At 37.5% G+C, this 19,677-nt stretch overlaps 1 protein-coding gene across 2 annotated transcripts in view; it reads right to left on the bottom strand.

The window, feature by feature from the left end:
• abcc4 (ATP binding cassette subfamily C member 4) overlaps window positions 1-19,677 on the bottom strand; it is a 139,993-nt gene that overhangs the window by 7,290 nt on the left and 113,026 nt on the right. The window contains exons 27-29 of one of the 2 annotated variants that reach the window (XM_002939283.5): window positions 8,120-8,209; window positions 6,296-6,468; window positions 2,586-2,691 (exon numbers count right to left, since the gene is read on the bottom strand). In XM_002939283.5, the coding sequence (XP_002939329.2) occupies window positions 2,586-2,691; window positions 6,296-6,468; window positions 8,120-8,209 (369 nt within the window). Of the gene's footprint in view, window positions 1-2,585; window positions 2,692-6,295; window positions 6,469-8,119; window positions 8,210-10,733; window positions 11,007-19,677 lie in introns of those variants that run through there. The other variant, XM_031897063.1, reaches the window with a different exon arrangement.

Genomic DNA, 19,677 nt, shown 5'->3' with positions numbered 1-19,677 from the left:
CATTCCACTATGTACATTGTACTCCGTGCATAATACATTTTGAACTGAACTTTAGGTTAAACAACGAAAACAAAATTTAGATTGTTTCCCATAGGTTACTGCCCATGTGCAAATTTGCCCAGTGTTGATAAATGGTCTTGATCATAGTTATTTTCACTCTGTAACTTTCATTTAATCTCATTCTCGCTCTCATAGGATAACATATCCTAAACCTCTGCCAGCAGGGACCACCATTTAAATGGGAGAAATGTCTTAAAGCTCTTCTACTGAAGGTCTACTAATATCCCTTCCATTGTAGAAGAAAAACTAATTAATATACAATGTGCATAATACACAGCCCAAGAAAGAAAATCATACATATGCTCTGTTTGTGTTTTCTACTTGTTAGAAAAAAATCCATGTGAGAGAAACAGGACATAAATTACAAGATCAAATTATTTATAAAAACATCATTACTTAAAATTGGGGGGAAAAACTCCTTTGGAGAATGAGCAAACAAACAATGCTGCTAACAATGCCATCAATTATTTTCCAGCTGCTTCATTGTCATCCTTTTGTAAGTCTTCATAATCATGATCACAGAAAGCACATCCCTCTCGTATTTGTGCAGAGATATAGAACAAATGAATTGTAACTAGTTGAACAATAGTAATTAAATGATGTTATGATAGCAATACTAATGCTTTGCATGTTTATTAGCAAACTGCTTACTTGAGACAATTCCTTTAACATGATCAAAACCTATTATTACTAAACCCTATAATTAATAAATTCTTCAAACAGTTCATAACAATCATCTGATATTTATTTGTTGTATGACCCATGTATGTCTGCTAAGTGCATTCTACTGGGTCAAAAGCAGGCCCCAAATATAGAGATCTAGTTTACAACCTCTTCCCCAGTCCATATACAGGCATTGCATACTGGTGCATTAATAAATTTAACAGCAATCACCTCTTTTCATTTTTACGTTGCTTGCTTCTTCTGCTGCTCAGATCAGTCCTTAAAGGGGTGGTTCACCTTTACATTATCTTTTAGTATGTTATAAAATGTCCTTTTCCTAATGTCTTTATTATTTATTTTTAATAGTTTTTGCCTTCCACTTCTAACATTTTCCAGCTTTCAAATGGGGGTCACTGACCCCGGCATCCAAAACCTATTTCTCTCTGAGGCTACAATTTTATTGTTATTGTTACTTTTTACTACTTATCTTTCCATTTATTCTCTATCCTATTAATATTCCAGTCTCTCATTTAACCCACTGCCTGGTTGCTAAGGTAAACAAGACCAAAGCAACCAGATAGCTGCTGAAATTCCAAAATGAAGAGCCGATAAACAAAAAATTAATTAACTGTAAAACAACAAAAAATTAAAAATGAAAACCAATTGCCAATTGTCTCTAGATTTCAACGGCTACATCATACTAAAAGTTAATTTTAAGGTGAATAACAGGAAGTGCATGCAGTCAGATGGTGCAGCAACCCCTCAGGAAAGTGAATGATGTACAATTTAAATTCTGGAGTTAAGATATGAGGAACCAGTGAGAGTAGACTATAAATAAGGGAAGGAGTCAGTGGAATTTAATTAGATTCTGTTTAGATATGATAATTGTTATATGCTGCTTTTGGACCTTTCCAAGGGGGAGTATCTATTATTCATCTTTTTTGTTTCAACAGGAGCAAACTAAACACTAGTAGCTTCCCTGTAATTATTTAAATAATCCTTAATAAACAAACCCCTCCATTCACCATTTTATTGTGGCTGCTTTGACTTAGAGATAAGCAGAAGACCATTTTGTATGGGGGTTATATGACCACTGATAACCTTATTGAAAATCTTGGAAGAGTCATGAGGTTAGAAACATGGAGTTGTATGAATTTCTCTGTTTAGCTCTAGTTATAATAAAAAAAACAATATGTGTGTTTTAAAGTACATGTATGGGAATGGGACCCGTTATCTGGAAACCTGTTATACAGAAAATTCTGGGAAGGCCATCTCCCATGGATTCCATTATAATCAAATAATTCACATTTTTAAAAAAAAGATTCCCTTTTTCTCTGTAAGAATAAAACCGTACCTTGTACTTGATCCCAACTAAGATATAACTGATCTTTGTTTGAAGCAAAACAATTCTATTGTGTTTATTTCATGTTTAAATTATTTTTTACCAGACTTAAAATATAAAGTTCCAAATTATGGAAAGACCCCTTATCCGAAAAAAACCCAGGTTCCGAGCATTCTGGATAATAGATCCCATATCTGTACAATTAGAAAAAAAGTATGTTAAGCATTAGCCCTTTTCATTAAGCTTGTGCTGAATGGAAGGGTATACTGCTCTTTTAAAATAACCAACATGACATTCAAAATCATATACTGTTCGTTCATTTTTATAATAAATTTTCCTATCTATGCTTTAGTTTGTATATTTTTTTGCCTCTACAGCTATTTGGGGAATTGCACAAAAGATTTTTCAGTAGTAAAAGGACTACAAAAAATGCCTAACATTTTATAAGCCCATTTATGTCACCAAAGATGCTGGCCATGAAAAATCAGTAAAACAAAATAGAAAGGAATAAGTATCTCACCATAATTTTATCACTGTCGATAATGGTATTGAGCCTATGCGCAATTGTCAGTACTGTACATTCAGCAAATTTTTCCCGTATGGTCTTCTGAATCAGTTCATCTGTTCTGCAAAGGAAGAGTACACTTTAGAATTCCTTTCTCACTAAAGCACTATGTTTTATGGGTGTGCAAAGTAATACTAAAACTAAAACTCTAGAATTGTAACTAGATCATGATAACAAAATGCACAAAATGTTGAATAAACTGTGTACAAGGGAAAAGGAGCTATTTGCATCTATAAAATGTATCCAGGAAGGCTGCCATTTTTTGTCTCCAGTTATAAAGCTGGTAGATTGCAGAGGGGGCCTTAATGAGATGTAAAAACAAATTTGCATTTTGCTTAAAGAAAGCAACTTTCTAATACACAGTTACTTTTTCAGCTGGATTTCAGCTACACTGGGTCACATTCAATTTGATGAGAAAAGCTTATCTCCTAATTCAATTACAGATTTTCCCATAGAGTCAGATGAAATCCAATGAGAAAAACGTATTGTTTATCACATAGAAACTCTTTTGGAGTTTCCAAGTCTATTGGAAAAAATGGAACTGAATTAGGAGAAAAGTTTTTGTTCCTTAAATTCAATCTTGTCCATAAGTTTTTACGTGATAATCCATAAAATTAAAAGTTTTCTCTTGGACCTTGGTTCCTTTATTCAAAAACTATCCAGACAGAGAATAGGCAGATGTATAGTGCTATTCAATAACAGTTATGCTTACAAATAAAAGAAATTAGCTAAGAATTACAGTTTATTTCATTAGGTAAAACTTTATTTTGGGGTAAGCAATGCCATTTAAAGGGATACCGTCATCACGCACAATAAGCCTTTTTTTTTTTTTTGCCTGATGCTACAGACATCTTTTGTACCATGTGCATTTAGGGTGGACAGGCAGGGGACTCATTCATAACTCCACCCAACCATTATGTACACGGTGCTAGAAAGTACCGGCCTTTGTGAATTATTTTGGAATGCAAAGAACAATGAAAGAAATATTTTAGGTTTTTTTTTTTTTAAACAGGCAAAGGATTTATAAGGTGAATATTAAATAGTCTCTCATCACCTTCACAAGCTACTCCATGAAACTTTTGGATGTTAGGAGGAGAAGGCCAAGCACAAGGTTCTCCAAAAAGAGTTTCAGCTGAACTGCTGTTCCTTGCCCTGTTCCACCATGGACAACTGGTCACAATCTCTGCAGATTTAATAGCTGCAGACAGTGTTAGACTGGTCTGTCAGGTACCTGGACTCTTTGAAGTGTGAAAACAGTGATTTCTAGGCTATATTAGTCACTTCCATTTATATAACTTACATATTATATTTTCCATTTATATCACTTACATCTCAACAATAAACCTCTCAAAGCGATACCAGTGCATTTTAGGGCTCCAGCTGGTGGGCCCTGGGTATCAGGTTCTCAGGTAGGCCTTTAGTGTCCCAGTCCAGAACTGGCTGCAGAAATACCCCTGCATAAGCTTATCTTTTAAAGCCATAAAAAATGGTGACATGTGAACAAACTGGAGGTGCTCTAATGTGGAAACTGCATTATCAGCATATGTAAATGAGACCGTTTTCATGGTACAGGTATCCCTGGAAAGGCTGTATAGATCTCACTTCAGCACAATATATTTGAAGTCTTTTGTAATCTTATCTTGCATAACTCTTTCAGAAGTTTAGAAATTATCTCTAATTAATTACAGAGCCTGAAAGCAATTGGTTCTTTTCTGAATAGTTATGAAAGAATAAAACATATGGAAAACAAAGTTTTTTTTTGCAGCTCAACAATGAGAGCATTTCATCCTGAAGGACGTGCATTGTGTGCATCCTGCAGAAATGAAGAGGTTAGCCTAATATAACCTAAGACTTCATTATCATTTTAGCTATTTTCAATGGGCAGTAATTGAATGTAGGTAGCAAAACAATGAATCGCACTGTGATGCAGAACAAGATAAACATCATCCCCAAGGTTTTGGAACATTACACATTTTCATCTGCCTCTGTCTTTAAGAGCTATTCATTATTCAGGGGTCAGACTATAGAAAGAGACATTTCTCAAGCCTGCATTTTATTCATAACACCCCAAATGATGGAACTGTGGAATTAGATTATTCTCTTAAGAATGTAAAAGTACACAAAAGGAATACAGAAAAGTACAAGTATATTTGGACAAGCATTGTTGCTAATAGCAACACTAGTAACATCTCACTGCAGAGCAGATCTACTCAACCTGTGGTTCTCCTACAACTCCCAGAATCCTCAGCCAGCCATCTGAAAGTTGCAATTTAGAGCAATTGGAGGGCAGCACTATTTTGGGAAAGGTTAACCATAAAGCTGGACTATTTTCCTTTGTTTGCAAATACATAGTTTTACAGTTGTAAAACACTTACAGCACAACCCTAACTGTAACATTCAAGGCACAAAGCAAGTGTTTCATCTGAGCACAAAACAGCTGTTAATAAACTATTATTTAAATGTCAATCAAACAGATTAATCTTCAAAAGAAATGTAAATTATTCAGAAAGTTTCTCATACGCCTTAATTAATGAAGATTTTAAGCTGTACTGCTTGAAGTAGGGTGATTCATGATTCCTAATGCAAATTTGGAGGATTATATTCTACTTTTACAAAGCAGTACATTTTGCAGAGATTTACTGCTCACGTCTGCCATTTATTGTTTCATGCTTAATGTGAAAAGGCTGGAATTTTGTTACATCTCCAAAATACATTGTTTATTTCTTAATGGGAAATGGCTGGAATTTAGAAAAAAAAAATGGTCAGAATATAATAATAATAAACATTAAATGTCACGAGGTAAGGGTTGTATATTCAACTTGGTGCAAAGCACAATAATAGCAAAACAGAACGTTTCAGTTAAATGTTCCCTTTTCTCTTTATTAATTAAGTAATAAGTCACAAAAGAAAGGAATGCATTTCTGGGGCAATTGCGCCTGAAATTTCCTATGTAGGGACATCAATAATCTTTATCAAAATTCTGCTTTGATCCAACCTTCCCCATACTGCCTATCTATCTGGGCATGCATGGCACCTTGGGGGATGATAATAAACAATGCAATTCTGGGGGAAGGGGATTTAAATCCCAAAGTACTGGTCAATATTGTGCAATTTAGGCATAAACATTGAAAAACAATATGAAGGGAAAGTGACAGGAAAACAGTATACAGTCAAAATCCGCCAAACTGCCCAACCAACTCTAAAAATGTTTGACTACCCTAAGCTAGACAGGGGTTGAAGAATGGTTCCAAGTCTATCACTTATTAAAATACTGGTTACAGTCAATTGGTGGTAGTATTTCCCCAAGGTACCAGGATCCTTTATACATTTATTATGGCTGGTAACACTAATTTATAGGTCAGGAGGCCAGACAAATGAAATAGGAACGCTATCAAATCACTGTAATTGCCATTGCATTATTGGTGTACTTTTGTGCTTTATTATGAAGCAATATTAAAAAATGAAACTGGAACTTTCAAAAAACTAAATATGTCAAATTTTGCATTCTAGTACAATGTACTACAACACAGGAAATCTTCAACTACCGATGACAGGAAAACTGCAAAGCAGATATTACAGTCATTTAGTAAACTACAAATGTTATGTAATGCAACCTGAAAAAAAACTGGACTAGAACCACTTGAAGTGAATAAAGTATGTTTTACCTTGGGTCCACATTTGCTGTAGCTTCATCAATAATCAATATTCGGTTTCTTCTCAATATTGCCCGTGCAAGACACACGAGTTGTCTTTGACCCACACTAAAATTGGAGCCTGATTCAGACAGCTGGGTCTCGATTTTTCCTGGCAACTCTTCTACTGCTTCTTTAAGTTGCACCTAAGAAACAAACTTATATTTTAAAGATGCTAACAATATTACTTGTATGTGTATATATATTAATTTGGTACAGGAAATATGACATTTTTACAAACAGTTTTGGAGGGCACACCACAATTATTAAAGCAAAAATAGCTGGCTTTAAAAAGGAAAAAAGTGTGCAAATGAGAATGTGTTCCCCAAGCCCACATAGGGGCAAACAGAATATTAATGCAAATCAATCAATTACTCAATGCACACCTACTAACCACAAAAAAGGCAGCAAATGGTATGTTTAACATATAATGCTCTTTATATGGTAAATAATACTCCCTTCCTTTCCCTCCTTGCTTCATACTGCACATGTGTTTCATTCCCTCCCCCCACCCTCCCCTCTGCCAGATCCGCTTCTGATTGGCTGGTGGGCATGTGTAGCTCAGAACAGGAGACAGGATCAAGTTACACACATGCTCAGAGAATAGGAAGGCTGCCGCTGGCAGTCTACAGGAAGGACAGAGAGATTTCAGTGATGTCACTGTAGTCTTCTAACTGCTGTAGGCTGCCAGCACCATATCTCAGAGAAGCAAGCAGGGATCTGGGAATTTAGATATGCAGTAACTACTTAAAAAGAATGCCTTTAGATTTACTTTTAATTTATATTAACCTTTCATTGTCCTTTAGGGTATAGAGATCCACATTAAGGAAAGAGCCCTTACCTGGAATACCCCAGGTCCTGAGCATTCTGGATAACAGGTCCCATACCTGTATTTATAATGTAGTGAATGCAGCTCTTTCTCCAGAGTACAAAGAAGGAAAGGGGCAGATATGATGTATGCTGCTGGGAGCATTTTTATTTGAAAAAAAACAGACCATATGGAGAAAGCTGGCTTCTACAGTTTTTGCTGCAGAACTGTGCTTAAATCTGATGCAGTTCTACTGTTAAATTTCTTTCATTTAAAGGTTTCTCTGTTTCTTTACACACATTATTGTCAGAACTACCCCAACAACACTATAGCAGTCATTTCCAAACCCAGGGGACTCAAGTGCAGGAGCTCTAAAGAGCAGTGATCTGTGCAGAAAGCAGCATCAGGATGCACAGCTCAGCCCTGTTCTTTAACACCTGCCTTAGAGCAGGTAGTAAAAAGAGGGCCCCAAGAAGGCAAAGTTACTGAAATTAACTTTTAGCCCAAATTTTAGGTTTATTTTCAAAGAGGGTTTTTTGTAGCCCATCTAATGTAAATTGGTATGGTTTCAGAAGGGCTGTTTTTACTTTCCTGTGGATAAGATAGAGGGTTGGGCAGGTTTCACATAATGGAAGCATTTATTTTTTAACCTGATGTCTAGTGGAAAGTTGCTTTATTACATTGATTACATACTATGTATCACCTGTTACAGTCAAAAAGGGACACTTGCTTAGAAAATATTTATTTCAAAACGAGCATTAGGGAAATCATGGATACTCTACAGCCAGAATAACCAACCTGCTTCTTTCAGTTGTTGTGACTGCTCAAAGTTACATTTTAACAAAAGCTGGAAGGAAGTAGGCTGCATATCTGTGTTATTTATGCTCATGGGTAATGCCATAATGGCTGTTAAGAGGAGATACTATATACTGCAATTTTCATTTAAATCAAAATATTAGGAGACATTAATTTTTCCTTTTAATCAGTACCTCTTCTAAAACATCCCACAATTCCTCATCTGCATGCTCATCAAAGGGATCAAGGTTTTTTCTCATTGTTCCAGTGAATAAAACTGGTTCCTGGTAATTCACAATACAAAAGAAAGACATGAAATAACAAACATTTGAAATAAAGAATAGACTTTGCTAGGGAAAAATTACCATGATTAATAATAACACGCATTCATCGCTGTTTTGAATTTTATAAGTTTTCTACTGATTTTGTTACAGCATATAAGGTACTCATTGTTACATATACTGTATGTCTATTACTGTAAACACTTTTTTAGAATATAACATGTTTGTCACTTCATCTAGAATATACTTAATAAACACAATCAATGTCTGTATCAATCAGGAAAACAGCTTTTCTAGCAAGGATTTATTTACTCTCATGTAAACATCAAGAACACTAAACCAGCAACCATATACACAATACAGTGTAGCTTCCCCTATAGTTGCCAAGGCAAGTTCTCCCTTAGAGGGAAGCAGGATCAATAAGAAGAAAGAACACACAAAAGGGAAAAGTAAAAGTAAAAAGTAGTTGTGTAAAAAGTCCTGAACCTTGGACTATGATGTATTGACATGTTAAGCCAGGGAAGGTTCTCCTACAAAGGTCACCCTGATTTATAGCTATGCCTCTATCCCATTTATAGGCTTTAACCTCTTGCTACATCAAGCTGCCTGCACTCCCCTTATCAAGGACCTTTGTAAACCAGGCACTTACAACTACCAGTTGCTTAATCATAAGTCCATGCTTTATGTAGCCTGTAAAGGTGGCCATACACGGGCCGACTATAGCTGCCGATATCGGTCCCTTGGACCGATTCGGCAGCTAATCGGCCCGTGTATGGGGAGAGCAGAGCGGCCTGGCCGACCGATATCTGGCCTGAAATTGGCCAGATCTCGATCGGCCAGGTTAGAAAATCTGGTCGGATCGGGGACCGCATCGGCTCGTTGATGCGGTCCCCGATCCAACTGCCCCATTGCTGCCCACATAATCCGATCGTTTGTCCCCAGGGCCAAACGATCGGATTATTATTTTTTTTACCTAAATGCTCCCTACGGGTGGGCGATATCGGGGGAAGATCCGCTCGCTTGGCGACATCGCCAAGCGAGCGGATCTGCTCGTGTATGGCCACCTTAAGTTGCCTGTTATCCAGACCTGCTTGTTCTGCCATGTATTCAGTCATAAACAGCTACATTTTTTACTTTTAAGCAGACCAACACCAGGCCTAATTTAATCAGCCCAGAACTACAAGGGAGGAGCTGGTCAATGACATGAAGAGAGCTGGGACCACAGTTTCAAAGGTCACTGTCGGTAGAACACTACGCCGTCATGGTTTCAAATCATGCATTGCATGGAAGGTTCATCTGCTCAAGTCATCACATGTCCAGGCCCGTCTGAAGTTTGCCAATGACCATCTGGATGATCCAGAGGAGGCATGGGAGAAAGTCATGTGGTCAGATGAGACCAAAGTAGAACTTTTTGGTCTAAACTTCACTCGCCGTGTTTGGAGGAAAAATAAGGATGAGTTGCATCCCAAGAACACCATACCTACTGTGAAGCATGGGGGTGGTAACATCATGCTTTGGGGGTGCTTTTCTGCGAAGGGGACAGGACGACTGCACTGTATTAAGGAGAGGATGAACGGGGCCATGTGAAGACACATGAAGCTATTTAGTAGCAGCTACTTGTCATGGTTAGACAGGGGTCCCCAACCTTTCTTATTCATGAGCCACAGTCAAATGTAAAAAGACTTGGGGAGCAACACAAGCATCATAAAGGTTCATGGAGGTGCCAAATAAGGGCTAAGATTGGCTATTAGGGGCCTCTATGCACACTACCAGCTTACAGGAGGCTTTATTTGGTAGTAAATCTTGTTTTTATTCAACCTAAACTTGCCCCCAAACCAGGAATTCAAAAAAACTCCCCGGTTTGGGGGCACTGAGAGCAACATCCAAGGGGTTGGGGAGCAACATGTTGCCCCCGAGCCACTGCTTGGGGATCACTGTGGTTAGATAATACCCTGCCATAGACAATACTGAGAATTGCCTCTGCTAAAACACACGTAGAGACAATTATCAGTAAGTAAATCAGCATTGTCTATTTATGTAGCTGTGACAGGTAGCTGCTACTAGTGCCAACACTGATGGGCCTCCTCAACCGACATCTGGCCTGAAATTGGGCAGATCTGGATCGGGCAAATCCACATCGGCTCATTAATGCGGTCCCCAAACCGACGGCACCTATTCCCGCCGTTATAATTTGATTGTTTGCCCACCTTTACTATTTCTGTAACCTTTACTTCCCCTACAGTAACAATCCTGGAACAAACCTAGCAAGCAAAAAAGCATTTCAACTTTCATAAAATGTCAGGGACCTAGCTTGCTTTAAAATAGTGAAATGTATCTTTATGCATAATCCAGTCCAGGTTACACTTAATTCATTCCATAAACAGGTTAGGAGGTTTTCAGGATTTTGCAACAATATGACAAGTGGAAATACACTTAAAGGTGATACATTATTTGAGTTAATCCTGCACACTTTTTATAGAGAAGTGCTCTAGCCAGATATCAATTTAAGGTGGCCATACAATAGCAGATTTAAACTGCCAATTCGATTCCTTTCAAATGATTTAGCAGCTTATCTATCCCTCGTCGGGCCTCCATGATTGATATCTGGATGAAAATCGGCAGGTATTGATCGGATTTGATTTTCCTGTAGGATTGTGGACCACATTGGCTCATTTATGCGGTCCTTAGTCCGACAGCTCCGTCATTGTAAAACCTTAGGTAGATATATTGAGAGAAGATCTTAACGTGTATGGTCGTCCTTTCGTGCTCCCAACAGGACAATGTACATCATGGTGTAAATCTGTTCCAAAAAATCAATGACTTAGAGGAGACTTCCACCAGATATTTATAATCAATCAACAAAGTATTCAGTGAAATAAACAACTATTTAATTAAAACAAACAATTCAAAAAAAGCAAACATACTATACCAAACAATGGATAGGTGCATCCCAGTGCCTCATGGTACCCACTCTCTTTTTTTCAATTGTTTGTTTAATTTTGAGCCAATAAATGGTTGTTTATTTCACTGAATACTTTGTTGATTGATTATGTATACATTTTCAGGACCTGTCAGTGGGATATAACTTACAGATTCTCTTTCTTAATCTAGCATTAATATTAATTGCACCAGATATTTATCTTGATTTCAGGTTCCTCATATTTTCAGAGACACAAAAAATAACCAAATGAAATAACTAAGACACGCTATGAAGCATAAAAAACCATGGTCTCAAGGTGCCAATTTACTCTTTATTATTTTCTACTGAAGCATAACAATGTTTACTACCAATCATCAAAAAAATAATGATTCATATTAAACAAATTGTTTTCTGATATGTTTTCATTTGTTTTACCATATTTATTATAGCTAAAATTGATTCAGGGGAAACTGAGGAAAAATAAAAGTCCTTTAATCTATACAATTTGCAATGTATCTTATAAGTAACGTCATACCAGGCACTTTTCGGTGCACTTATGCTTGTATGTGTGTATTTTTGCCAAAAAATGTGTCAATGACAGGCAGATGCCTTTCCTGTCAGTTTGCACTGACCACAGGGCATATAGAATTGAACTAGCATTTTCTACACCTGTATTTACCTGAGGGACAAGGCTTTCTGCAGTATATCTATTTCATTTTGACTTAAGTGATGAATCAGAGGTTAATCTAAGTTTGAGTTTATCTCTATAGCATGGTAGAGGAATAATCCTCTCTTCCCTGGTTTGTTAAGCTCAAGAGCCTTTAGGGTGAAGGCACACGGAGCTCCTAGTAGCAGCTACTTGTCACGACTACAAAAATAGACAATGCTGATCATTTACTGATAATTGTCTCTACGTGTATTTTAGCAGAGGCAATTTTCAGTATTGTCTGGTGTTTTGTAGCCAAAAAAGGTAGCTGCTACTAAGGAGAAGGACCTTGGAGTCCTTGTAGATAATAAACTTGGCTGTAGCAAGCAATGCCAGGCAGCAGCTGCAAGGGCAAACAAGGTTTTGAGCTGTATTAAAAGGGGTATAGATTCACGGGAGGAGGGGGTTATTCTTCCCCTTTACAGAGCGCTGGTAAGGCCCCATCTAGAATATGCTGTTCAGTTTTGGTCTCCAGTGCTCAAACGGGACATTATTGAGTTAGAGAGGGTCCAGAGAAGGGCAACTAAGCTGGTAAAGGGTATGGAAAGTCTCAGTTATGAAGAAAGACTGGCCAAGTTGGGTCTGTTTACACTGGAGAAGAGGCGCTTAAGAGGTGACATGATAACTATGTATAAATATATAAAGGGATCATATAATAACCTTTCTAATGTTTTATTTACCAGTAGGTCGATGTTTGTAGCAAAAACAGCTAGGCTGCTACTAAGTAGCTCCATGTGTCTTCAACCTTAAGGAACATTTTCATTATATGCTCATTGATTCTTTCTAAATCAATCTTAGATGAGTTCCAAACACACCTACTTTTGTGAATCAAATGATTAAACTCTGTTTCTAAGCTTGAGCTTATCTCCATAGAGTGGTAGAGGAGTAATCCTCTCTTCCCTGGTTTGTTCAGCTCTAGAGCCTTTTTGGTTAAAATTTGCCTTATATGCTAATGATAGTAATATTCTTCTCTTCCTTAGACAGTAAATTCGTAATAGATTAAATCAATCTTAGGGCTCTGGCACACGGGGTGATTAGTCGCCCGCAACAAATCTCCCATGTCGCGGGCAAATAATCTCCCCGAACTGCCATCCCACCGGTGAGAATGTAAATCCTCTCAAGGCATCTTCTGCGATTTCGGGCGCAGCGTATGCCATGGCATTTCGAGAAGATTAGTCGCCCCCGACAAGGGAGATTTGACGCGGGCGACTAATCTCCCCGTGTGCCAGAGCCCTTAGATGAGTCCCAAACACACCTACTTTTGTGTATCAAAAGATTAAACACTATCCTTCTACTATAAAAGTATCGTGATAAAAGTGGATAACTGAAAAGTCATTGGTTAACAAATATCTCAGGCTTGTGTAAGGTACAAAGGGTGCTGTAGGATGTTAGGTGTTCTACTAAGAGACTGATTTATAAAAAATCCAGTTTTCCTGGATTTGAGAAAAAAAAACCCCACAGAGAGATATACACAGGTATTTTCTGACACCTTACACAACTCATCAAGTAAAAGCTGGAGAGTTTCTACATAAGTAAATGGAAATGATCTCTAACTACTAATTTATTATTATTATTTATTTAATTTCCAGTTAAAACATTTGATTTTCAGCCTCACTTGTGTGCAAATGTTTTTTTCTTAATTTTTTTTCTTAAAATGCTATAGAGGAAAGAAGTAGTGCACGATTTGTTCCATTTTTTCCCCTCAACCTCAACATTTAAATTGACCCATTATATATTTTTCCTTTTTTTTTATTCTTCTTTCTATAAATCAATTGATTACAATATGCAGTGTTTTGTTTTTGTAGCAATATAAAATCCTAAATAAAGGATTCTTAAAAAATTCCAAAATAGGAAAAAATAAGACCAAACCTGCCCTGACTTTCCAGCCCGTCTACTGACTGCACTTATTGCCAGCTGCTGTTCCTGACCTTCAGCCTATTATTAGTATGAAGTCTTCTTCTCCTATATTTGGTACATCTTCCAAGCCAATTTTACTATTTGGTCCTGTTTCTCTCTAAATCCAACATCTAGTAAGAATTTTCATAACACAAAAACTTTCAGCAGAATCCAATAACATTGCTTTTTTGATGTTAAAATGATGTCTTTTATTTCCAAATTTCAATAAGTTAAATAGGTCATAAAACAGAAGATATTAAGTCAGAGTGTTTTTTTACTAAGGGTGACATTGTAAGTTTAATAAATACGGACATTCTTTTTTAAGTCTTGCAGTTTGCTGAAATGTATTCAAATTTAGTAAGTGCCATATTAAACACATTAAGAAATCCAATTGTTTTAATTCCTCTGTTGCAACACGCCAATGATTTTACTCCAATGTTTTTTCAATTAGTCTTACTTCAATCAAAACGTGTTCAACAACAAAAGAGCTTAATAAGTATTTACTGGTAAACAGAATATTTTCCTAAAGCAAGCATGTAAGCAATTTGTCTAATAATGTGCAGCCTGTTTTTCTATTTACAATAGACTCAGTTTTAAACAATTTAGTTCCCACTGAGATGCACTGATGTAGCTACAGAAACCAGCACAACTCAGCTCTGCGAGTGGATGCAGCGTATATATTGGTAGCCATGCCTGGTTCAACTCCAGTTCATATGAACAGTGCAGACAACTAGAACTGATTTACAGGCACAATTACCTTCTTTTTATAATTTTGCCTTTGTATGTGTTTAGTGGAAATAGCACATATTCCTCAGCACTGTACAATAGAAGGGTATTGATATTACACATAAACACTACATCCAAGTTGTGAGGATAGCTGGGTCCTACCTCTATAATGCAGATACTGCATTGGCTACAGAATACATTGTTGTTTCTTCCAAAATTCCCTCATCGTCAAAGACTCAGTCAGTCTGTCTAAGGCAAATGGGACATGTCACTTGCTTGCCCATAACATAAGACCTACAAATATTTTTCCATAAACTATTCTGTTAACTGCCCTGACACTGCTGGTGAAATTGTGGGAAAGGCGATTTTCACCTGAAGGGTGAAGGGGGTGATTTCTTACGAGAGGGCAAAAAATGTCAAAAATGCCCCTCCCTAGATTAAACTGGTAATCACTCTGACCCTGCAATTGTTGGTCTGAAAATAATGCTTGAAAATGCTCGCTGACAGATTTCCATTGGCAATCTTCTGGTGCAAGATTACACCATATTAGCATATGCAGGGTATTTTCTCCTTTTTTGTCACCCATGTGAATAAAATGTTTCTTCTGCAAAAACCTTTATATGACCCTGCAGACAACAATTAGATTGGAAAAATTTGTACACACATTTTAGGCAACTGCCAGACGTGGCGATTGTCATTCACCCCTATCTGCCAGAAAGCTTCTTGATGTGACTGTACTTGGAGCCAATGTGTTGGCTACTGACAAGTTATGCAGCAGCCTAACTGGTTAGATTGCAAAGATCTACAGATATATATGCATTGAAACTATTGGGTCAGTTGATTTCATAGCTAAATATGAAGGAACATGTAAAGGCAAGACCAAACAAGCTTGGCAAACAAATCTGGGCAGTAGGGCTGGTTACACTGAAGTAACCAGTAATTGTGGACAGCTGTCGTAATAAATCAAGCACTCTATGGAGCTTGCACACATAGTAAGGCCAATTTTATCAGGAGTCAGTTAACATGATTGTATGGTTTTGGAGAAAACCCATGCAGACATTGGGAGAACATACAAACTCCTTGCAGATAGTGCCCTGGTTAGAATCAAACTGGGGACCCCAACACTGACCCATAGAGCCAACATTGGGCATGTAGTGGTTCTATGGCAAAGTTAGTTCAACTGCTGCAATGGTCACAAGTTTATTTGCAGTTTTAAGTGTTTGATATAAAAGCCTGTATGTCCAGCAACTGCATTCAAGACACAATATACTTGAGTTCCCAAACCTTTGTGTAAAGCAAAAGCCACATTATTTCTGTTACCTTTCAACACAAAACAAATGCTAAGGGATGTTACTCAAAATAAGAAGCAACACAGAAATGCACCTCTATAGCTGGGAGCCACACATATACACAGGTGTATCTCAGCGCAACTCACTAGCAGTCCATGTCATGTCATTCTGTTAGGCTGATGCCAGACGTGACGTAGGGCTGATATTTTCGGCAAGGGGAAAAACGCTTGGCGAAAATACAGCCCTACGCCTGATACTTGTGCCTGCACCCGAATGAATGAGATACGCTCGGTTGCAGGCACTTGTAGCCAATATACGCATGAAAACGCGAGACTTTGCATTATCTCGCGTTTTCATGCGTATATCGGCTACATGCATTTTTCCGCTTGCCGAAAATATCAGCCTACGCCACATCTAGCATCAGCCTTAAATTTTCAAATCCACTGCTAATCTAGTTTGCCAAGCAACCAATCATAAAAGACCTGTCAAAAACTGTTCAGGAACTGAGATGATATATTTATTTATTTCACTGAAAAATAATGAAAGAATTGAAGAAATACATACAATATGTTGTGTGTGTTTGGCTAATAATGACACTTTAAACCAATACTGGCAAACAATATGGACAGTGCTCTTAAAAAATGTGTTTTGTTTTAGTACATTTAGCCAATAGCTACAAACACAATATCTAGATCAGGCAATTACTATTCAAAATCTTGTCTCAAAACGCTATGAATGCACACATGTACCATGGTTTGAATTACAAAAGGAATGTGCATGGGGTAAAGTCTGCTGCTGGTGGCTTGCAATTAAATACTATATTATGTACAGCTATACAAAAAAGGAAATAATAAAGATAATGATTATTTGTTCCATTTGTAATTTAAATGTGTATGTCTGCAACATGCATGGTAGCACTAATAGTTTACATACATCTGACTTACACAATACACCAAAAACTCCTTTTTGCCTTTTCAGATTCAAATGTATGCATTATTTAAGTAATCTGTAAAGGATTAAAATCCAATTTCCTGCAGGTTTCACAATATAATCAAGATAGCAGCTTCTTTAAAAGGAAAGTAGATAATATAATAATTATTATTTCCCTAAGAGAACCGAAGCTGGAATGAAATATCTCGGTGTATAGACTTGTATTCCTATTTGATATGTGCTTATAGGGAGTGCCTCCTTCTCTCAGGATGTACACCAAGAAAAATAATCTCTTGTAGAAAAAACATCTTCTCTACATTTAGATTTGCAATACAAAAAATATTAATACAACATCACAGTGGAAGCAGCTTACATGAACATTTTGTGAAAAGCAGAAGAGGACAAAAAATAAGCAAAACAAGACTGTCTTTATCTGGAGAAACTAAACCTGCTAACCTGCCGACACTTAACACCCACAGGGACCAAACTGAAACCCTGTGGGAAGAGAATGAAAAAGGTGCCATTCAGTCAGATGAATGCTTAGAAAACAAGCAACATGTACCTGACTGTCACAGACAGAGCTCAGTACACCCAGACATATTAGGTGTGGTTACACAAACCAATAGAGAACACCTTCAAAGTTGCAATTATTCTTTAAGTTATTAACACAGCCAGATGACAGGAAACCTCATTTATTACTTTTTCCTGATAGTTGGGCTGACTCTATAGGAATAAAATGAACAGAACACCAGTTCTTTCCAGCAGAAAAGGATATTGTTCTTCAACAAAGGGAAAAGAATTTAAGTCCATGTCGTCTTCTTTAGAAATGAAAAGGTCACTAACTCTAGTCAGTAGCACCACTGTGTGTTAATGAAGCCTTTAGTGTGCAGAAACAAAAGCAGGTCTGCATTAGGCTTCATGCCAATTGTATTTGTTTGCTAGTAATAGCATACCTACTAACTCTGCCCATTGACTTTTGCTATTACAATGCTAACAGGCCAGGTAATTAATCAGGAGTTATAAAGCACTGTTGTCCACAAAAATTAACACAGCAAGGTCATACAAAAGAGAAATAGGCAAGTATTACCTTAATCAGCAGAATTCACATAAACACTCTAAAAAATGGGTTTTGCTGCAAGTGGCACATACCAAAGTTATATTAATAACCATATCCAGCAATATTAAGTCATATCTACTCAAGCTAGAATAAAAGAAAAATATATATTTTTTAGGGCTTATAAACACAAGCATTTCACCCTGCTTTCCCCAGTGCCAGTGGTGTACTTCTCCTATCTATCTATCTATCTATCTATTTACTAAAATAATAATGAGTTTTCAGCGTTGCCTTTATGACAACTAAAGACACTTTAAACTAATGCAGTTACCTGATATGCTCAAGAAGAACACTGAGGACGAGGGATGCATTACAGGGACTATTGTGTCCTTTAATTGCACTACACTAGGGTCAGGGACCCACATAATTTAATTAAGGCTCTAGCACACACTGGAGACAGGAAATGTACTGGCCCCATTGTAGTAAAAAGTGGCTCCCTATGTGACAGTAGTAAGTGTCTTTTCCTAACATAACAAAACAGTGAACAGTTTACAGCAGGGATCCCCAACCTTTTTTTACCTGTGAGCAACATTTCAATGAAAAAAGGGTGGGGAGCAACACAAGCACAAAATCTTTCCAAGTAGGTGACCAATAAGGACTTAGATTGGTCAATTAGTAGCCCAATGTGGACTGGCAGACTACTAGAGGTACTGTTTAGCAGTCCAGATGGCCTTTATGCCTCCGAAACATGCCTCCAAATAAGAAATTCAAAAATGGGCACCAACTTTGAGGCCACTGGGAGCAACATCAAAGGGGTTGGGGAGCAACATGTTGCTCAGGAGCCACTGGTTGGGGATCACTGGTTTACAGCATATTTTTAACAAAGTCTGATTTAGTGATTTAGTAGAATTGAGACAGTTGCACATTTGAACTAATTGTTCTCAGTCTATCCCCAGGACTTGTGCTCTTTTCTTGGGTAAAACTTGCTCAGTTTTACTTCAGTTTCATCCATGGCACTGGGAGAGTGCCCGCATCAAGCCAGCTGCAACCTGCTCAACAGTGGTGATTGTGGGTAGCTATATTGTTCAACAGATTTAACAGATGAATAAACCCTCAGAACAAAATTCCATGGGATATGCCAGGCATTCTCTGGTCAAATGTTTTACCATATATTTAATTTTTTTTTAAAAAGTGATGCCAGTATTTTAGCCAGTATTTTATGTATAAAAATATGTTAAACTGACATTACTAGTTATAATTAGTGTACAAGATTGCATATAAAAAAATTAAGCTGTTGATTTGAGTCCTTAGATCGCTTCAGCATCTTATCTGCCTGTGTATGGGCAGCCCCAACGACCCTATCCAAACGATATGGCTAAAAATTGGCTAGGTGTCAATTGAGCAGATTAGATTTTTTAGTCATATCGGGGTGGGGGGGGCATCATCTCATTGATGCAGGTGGGCATATCGGGGAAACATCTGCTCATTTGGCAATCTCGCAAAACAAGCGAATCTTATAATGTTTGCCTACCTTTACCCAGTAGGGTTGCTCTATCATTATATAACGAAAATGTGCCAAATGAAAAGGAACAATGCAATAATGATGCTAATACTAGAAATGCAAACAGCTACATCTACCTACCAGTTTTTTCCTCCAGCACGCTGTATACTTCCCCTCCCTTTTCTGGCGCCACTCCCCAGTGGTATGTATCGTATTATAGGTTTGACTGCATGGATAATGTCGATCATGCCTTTGTTTTAACCTGAGTATCTGACGTTCAGCTCTTAATGTTGATCATTTTCCACTGATAGGGCTGCTTTTGTGAGTAATTGTTACTTGAAGTTCCTAAACCTGACTATTTTGCCAACCTGACTGTCCCTTCTCAGCCTGTCAGCTATAGCTTCTAATGCTAACGGACTCATGCTGCACAAATATGGCAGCCCCCTCAT

This window comes from Xenopus tropicalis, chromosome 2, assembly GCF_000004195.4.
Source record: "Xenopus tropicalis strain Nigerian chromosome 2, UCB_Xtro_10.0, whole genome shotgun sequence".
NCBI classification, from domain to species: Eukaryota; Metazoa; Chordata; class Amphibia; order Anura; family Pipidae; genus Xenopus; species Xenopus tropicalis.
Note: the sequence above shows the minus strand (reverse complement) of the source record. Positions and strands in the feature narration are given on the sequence as shown.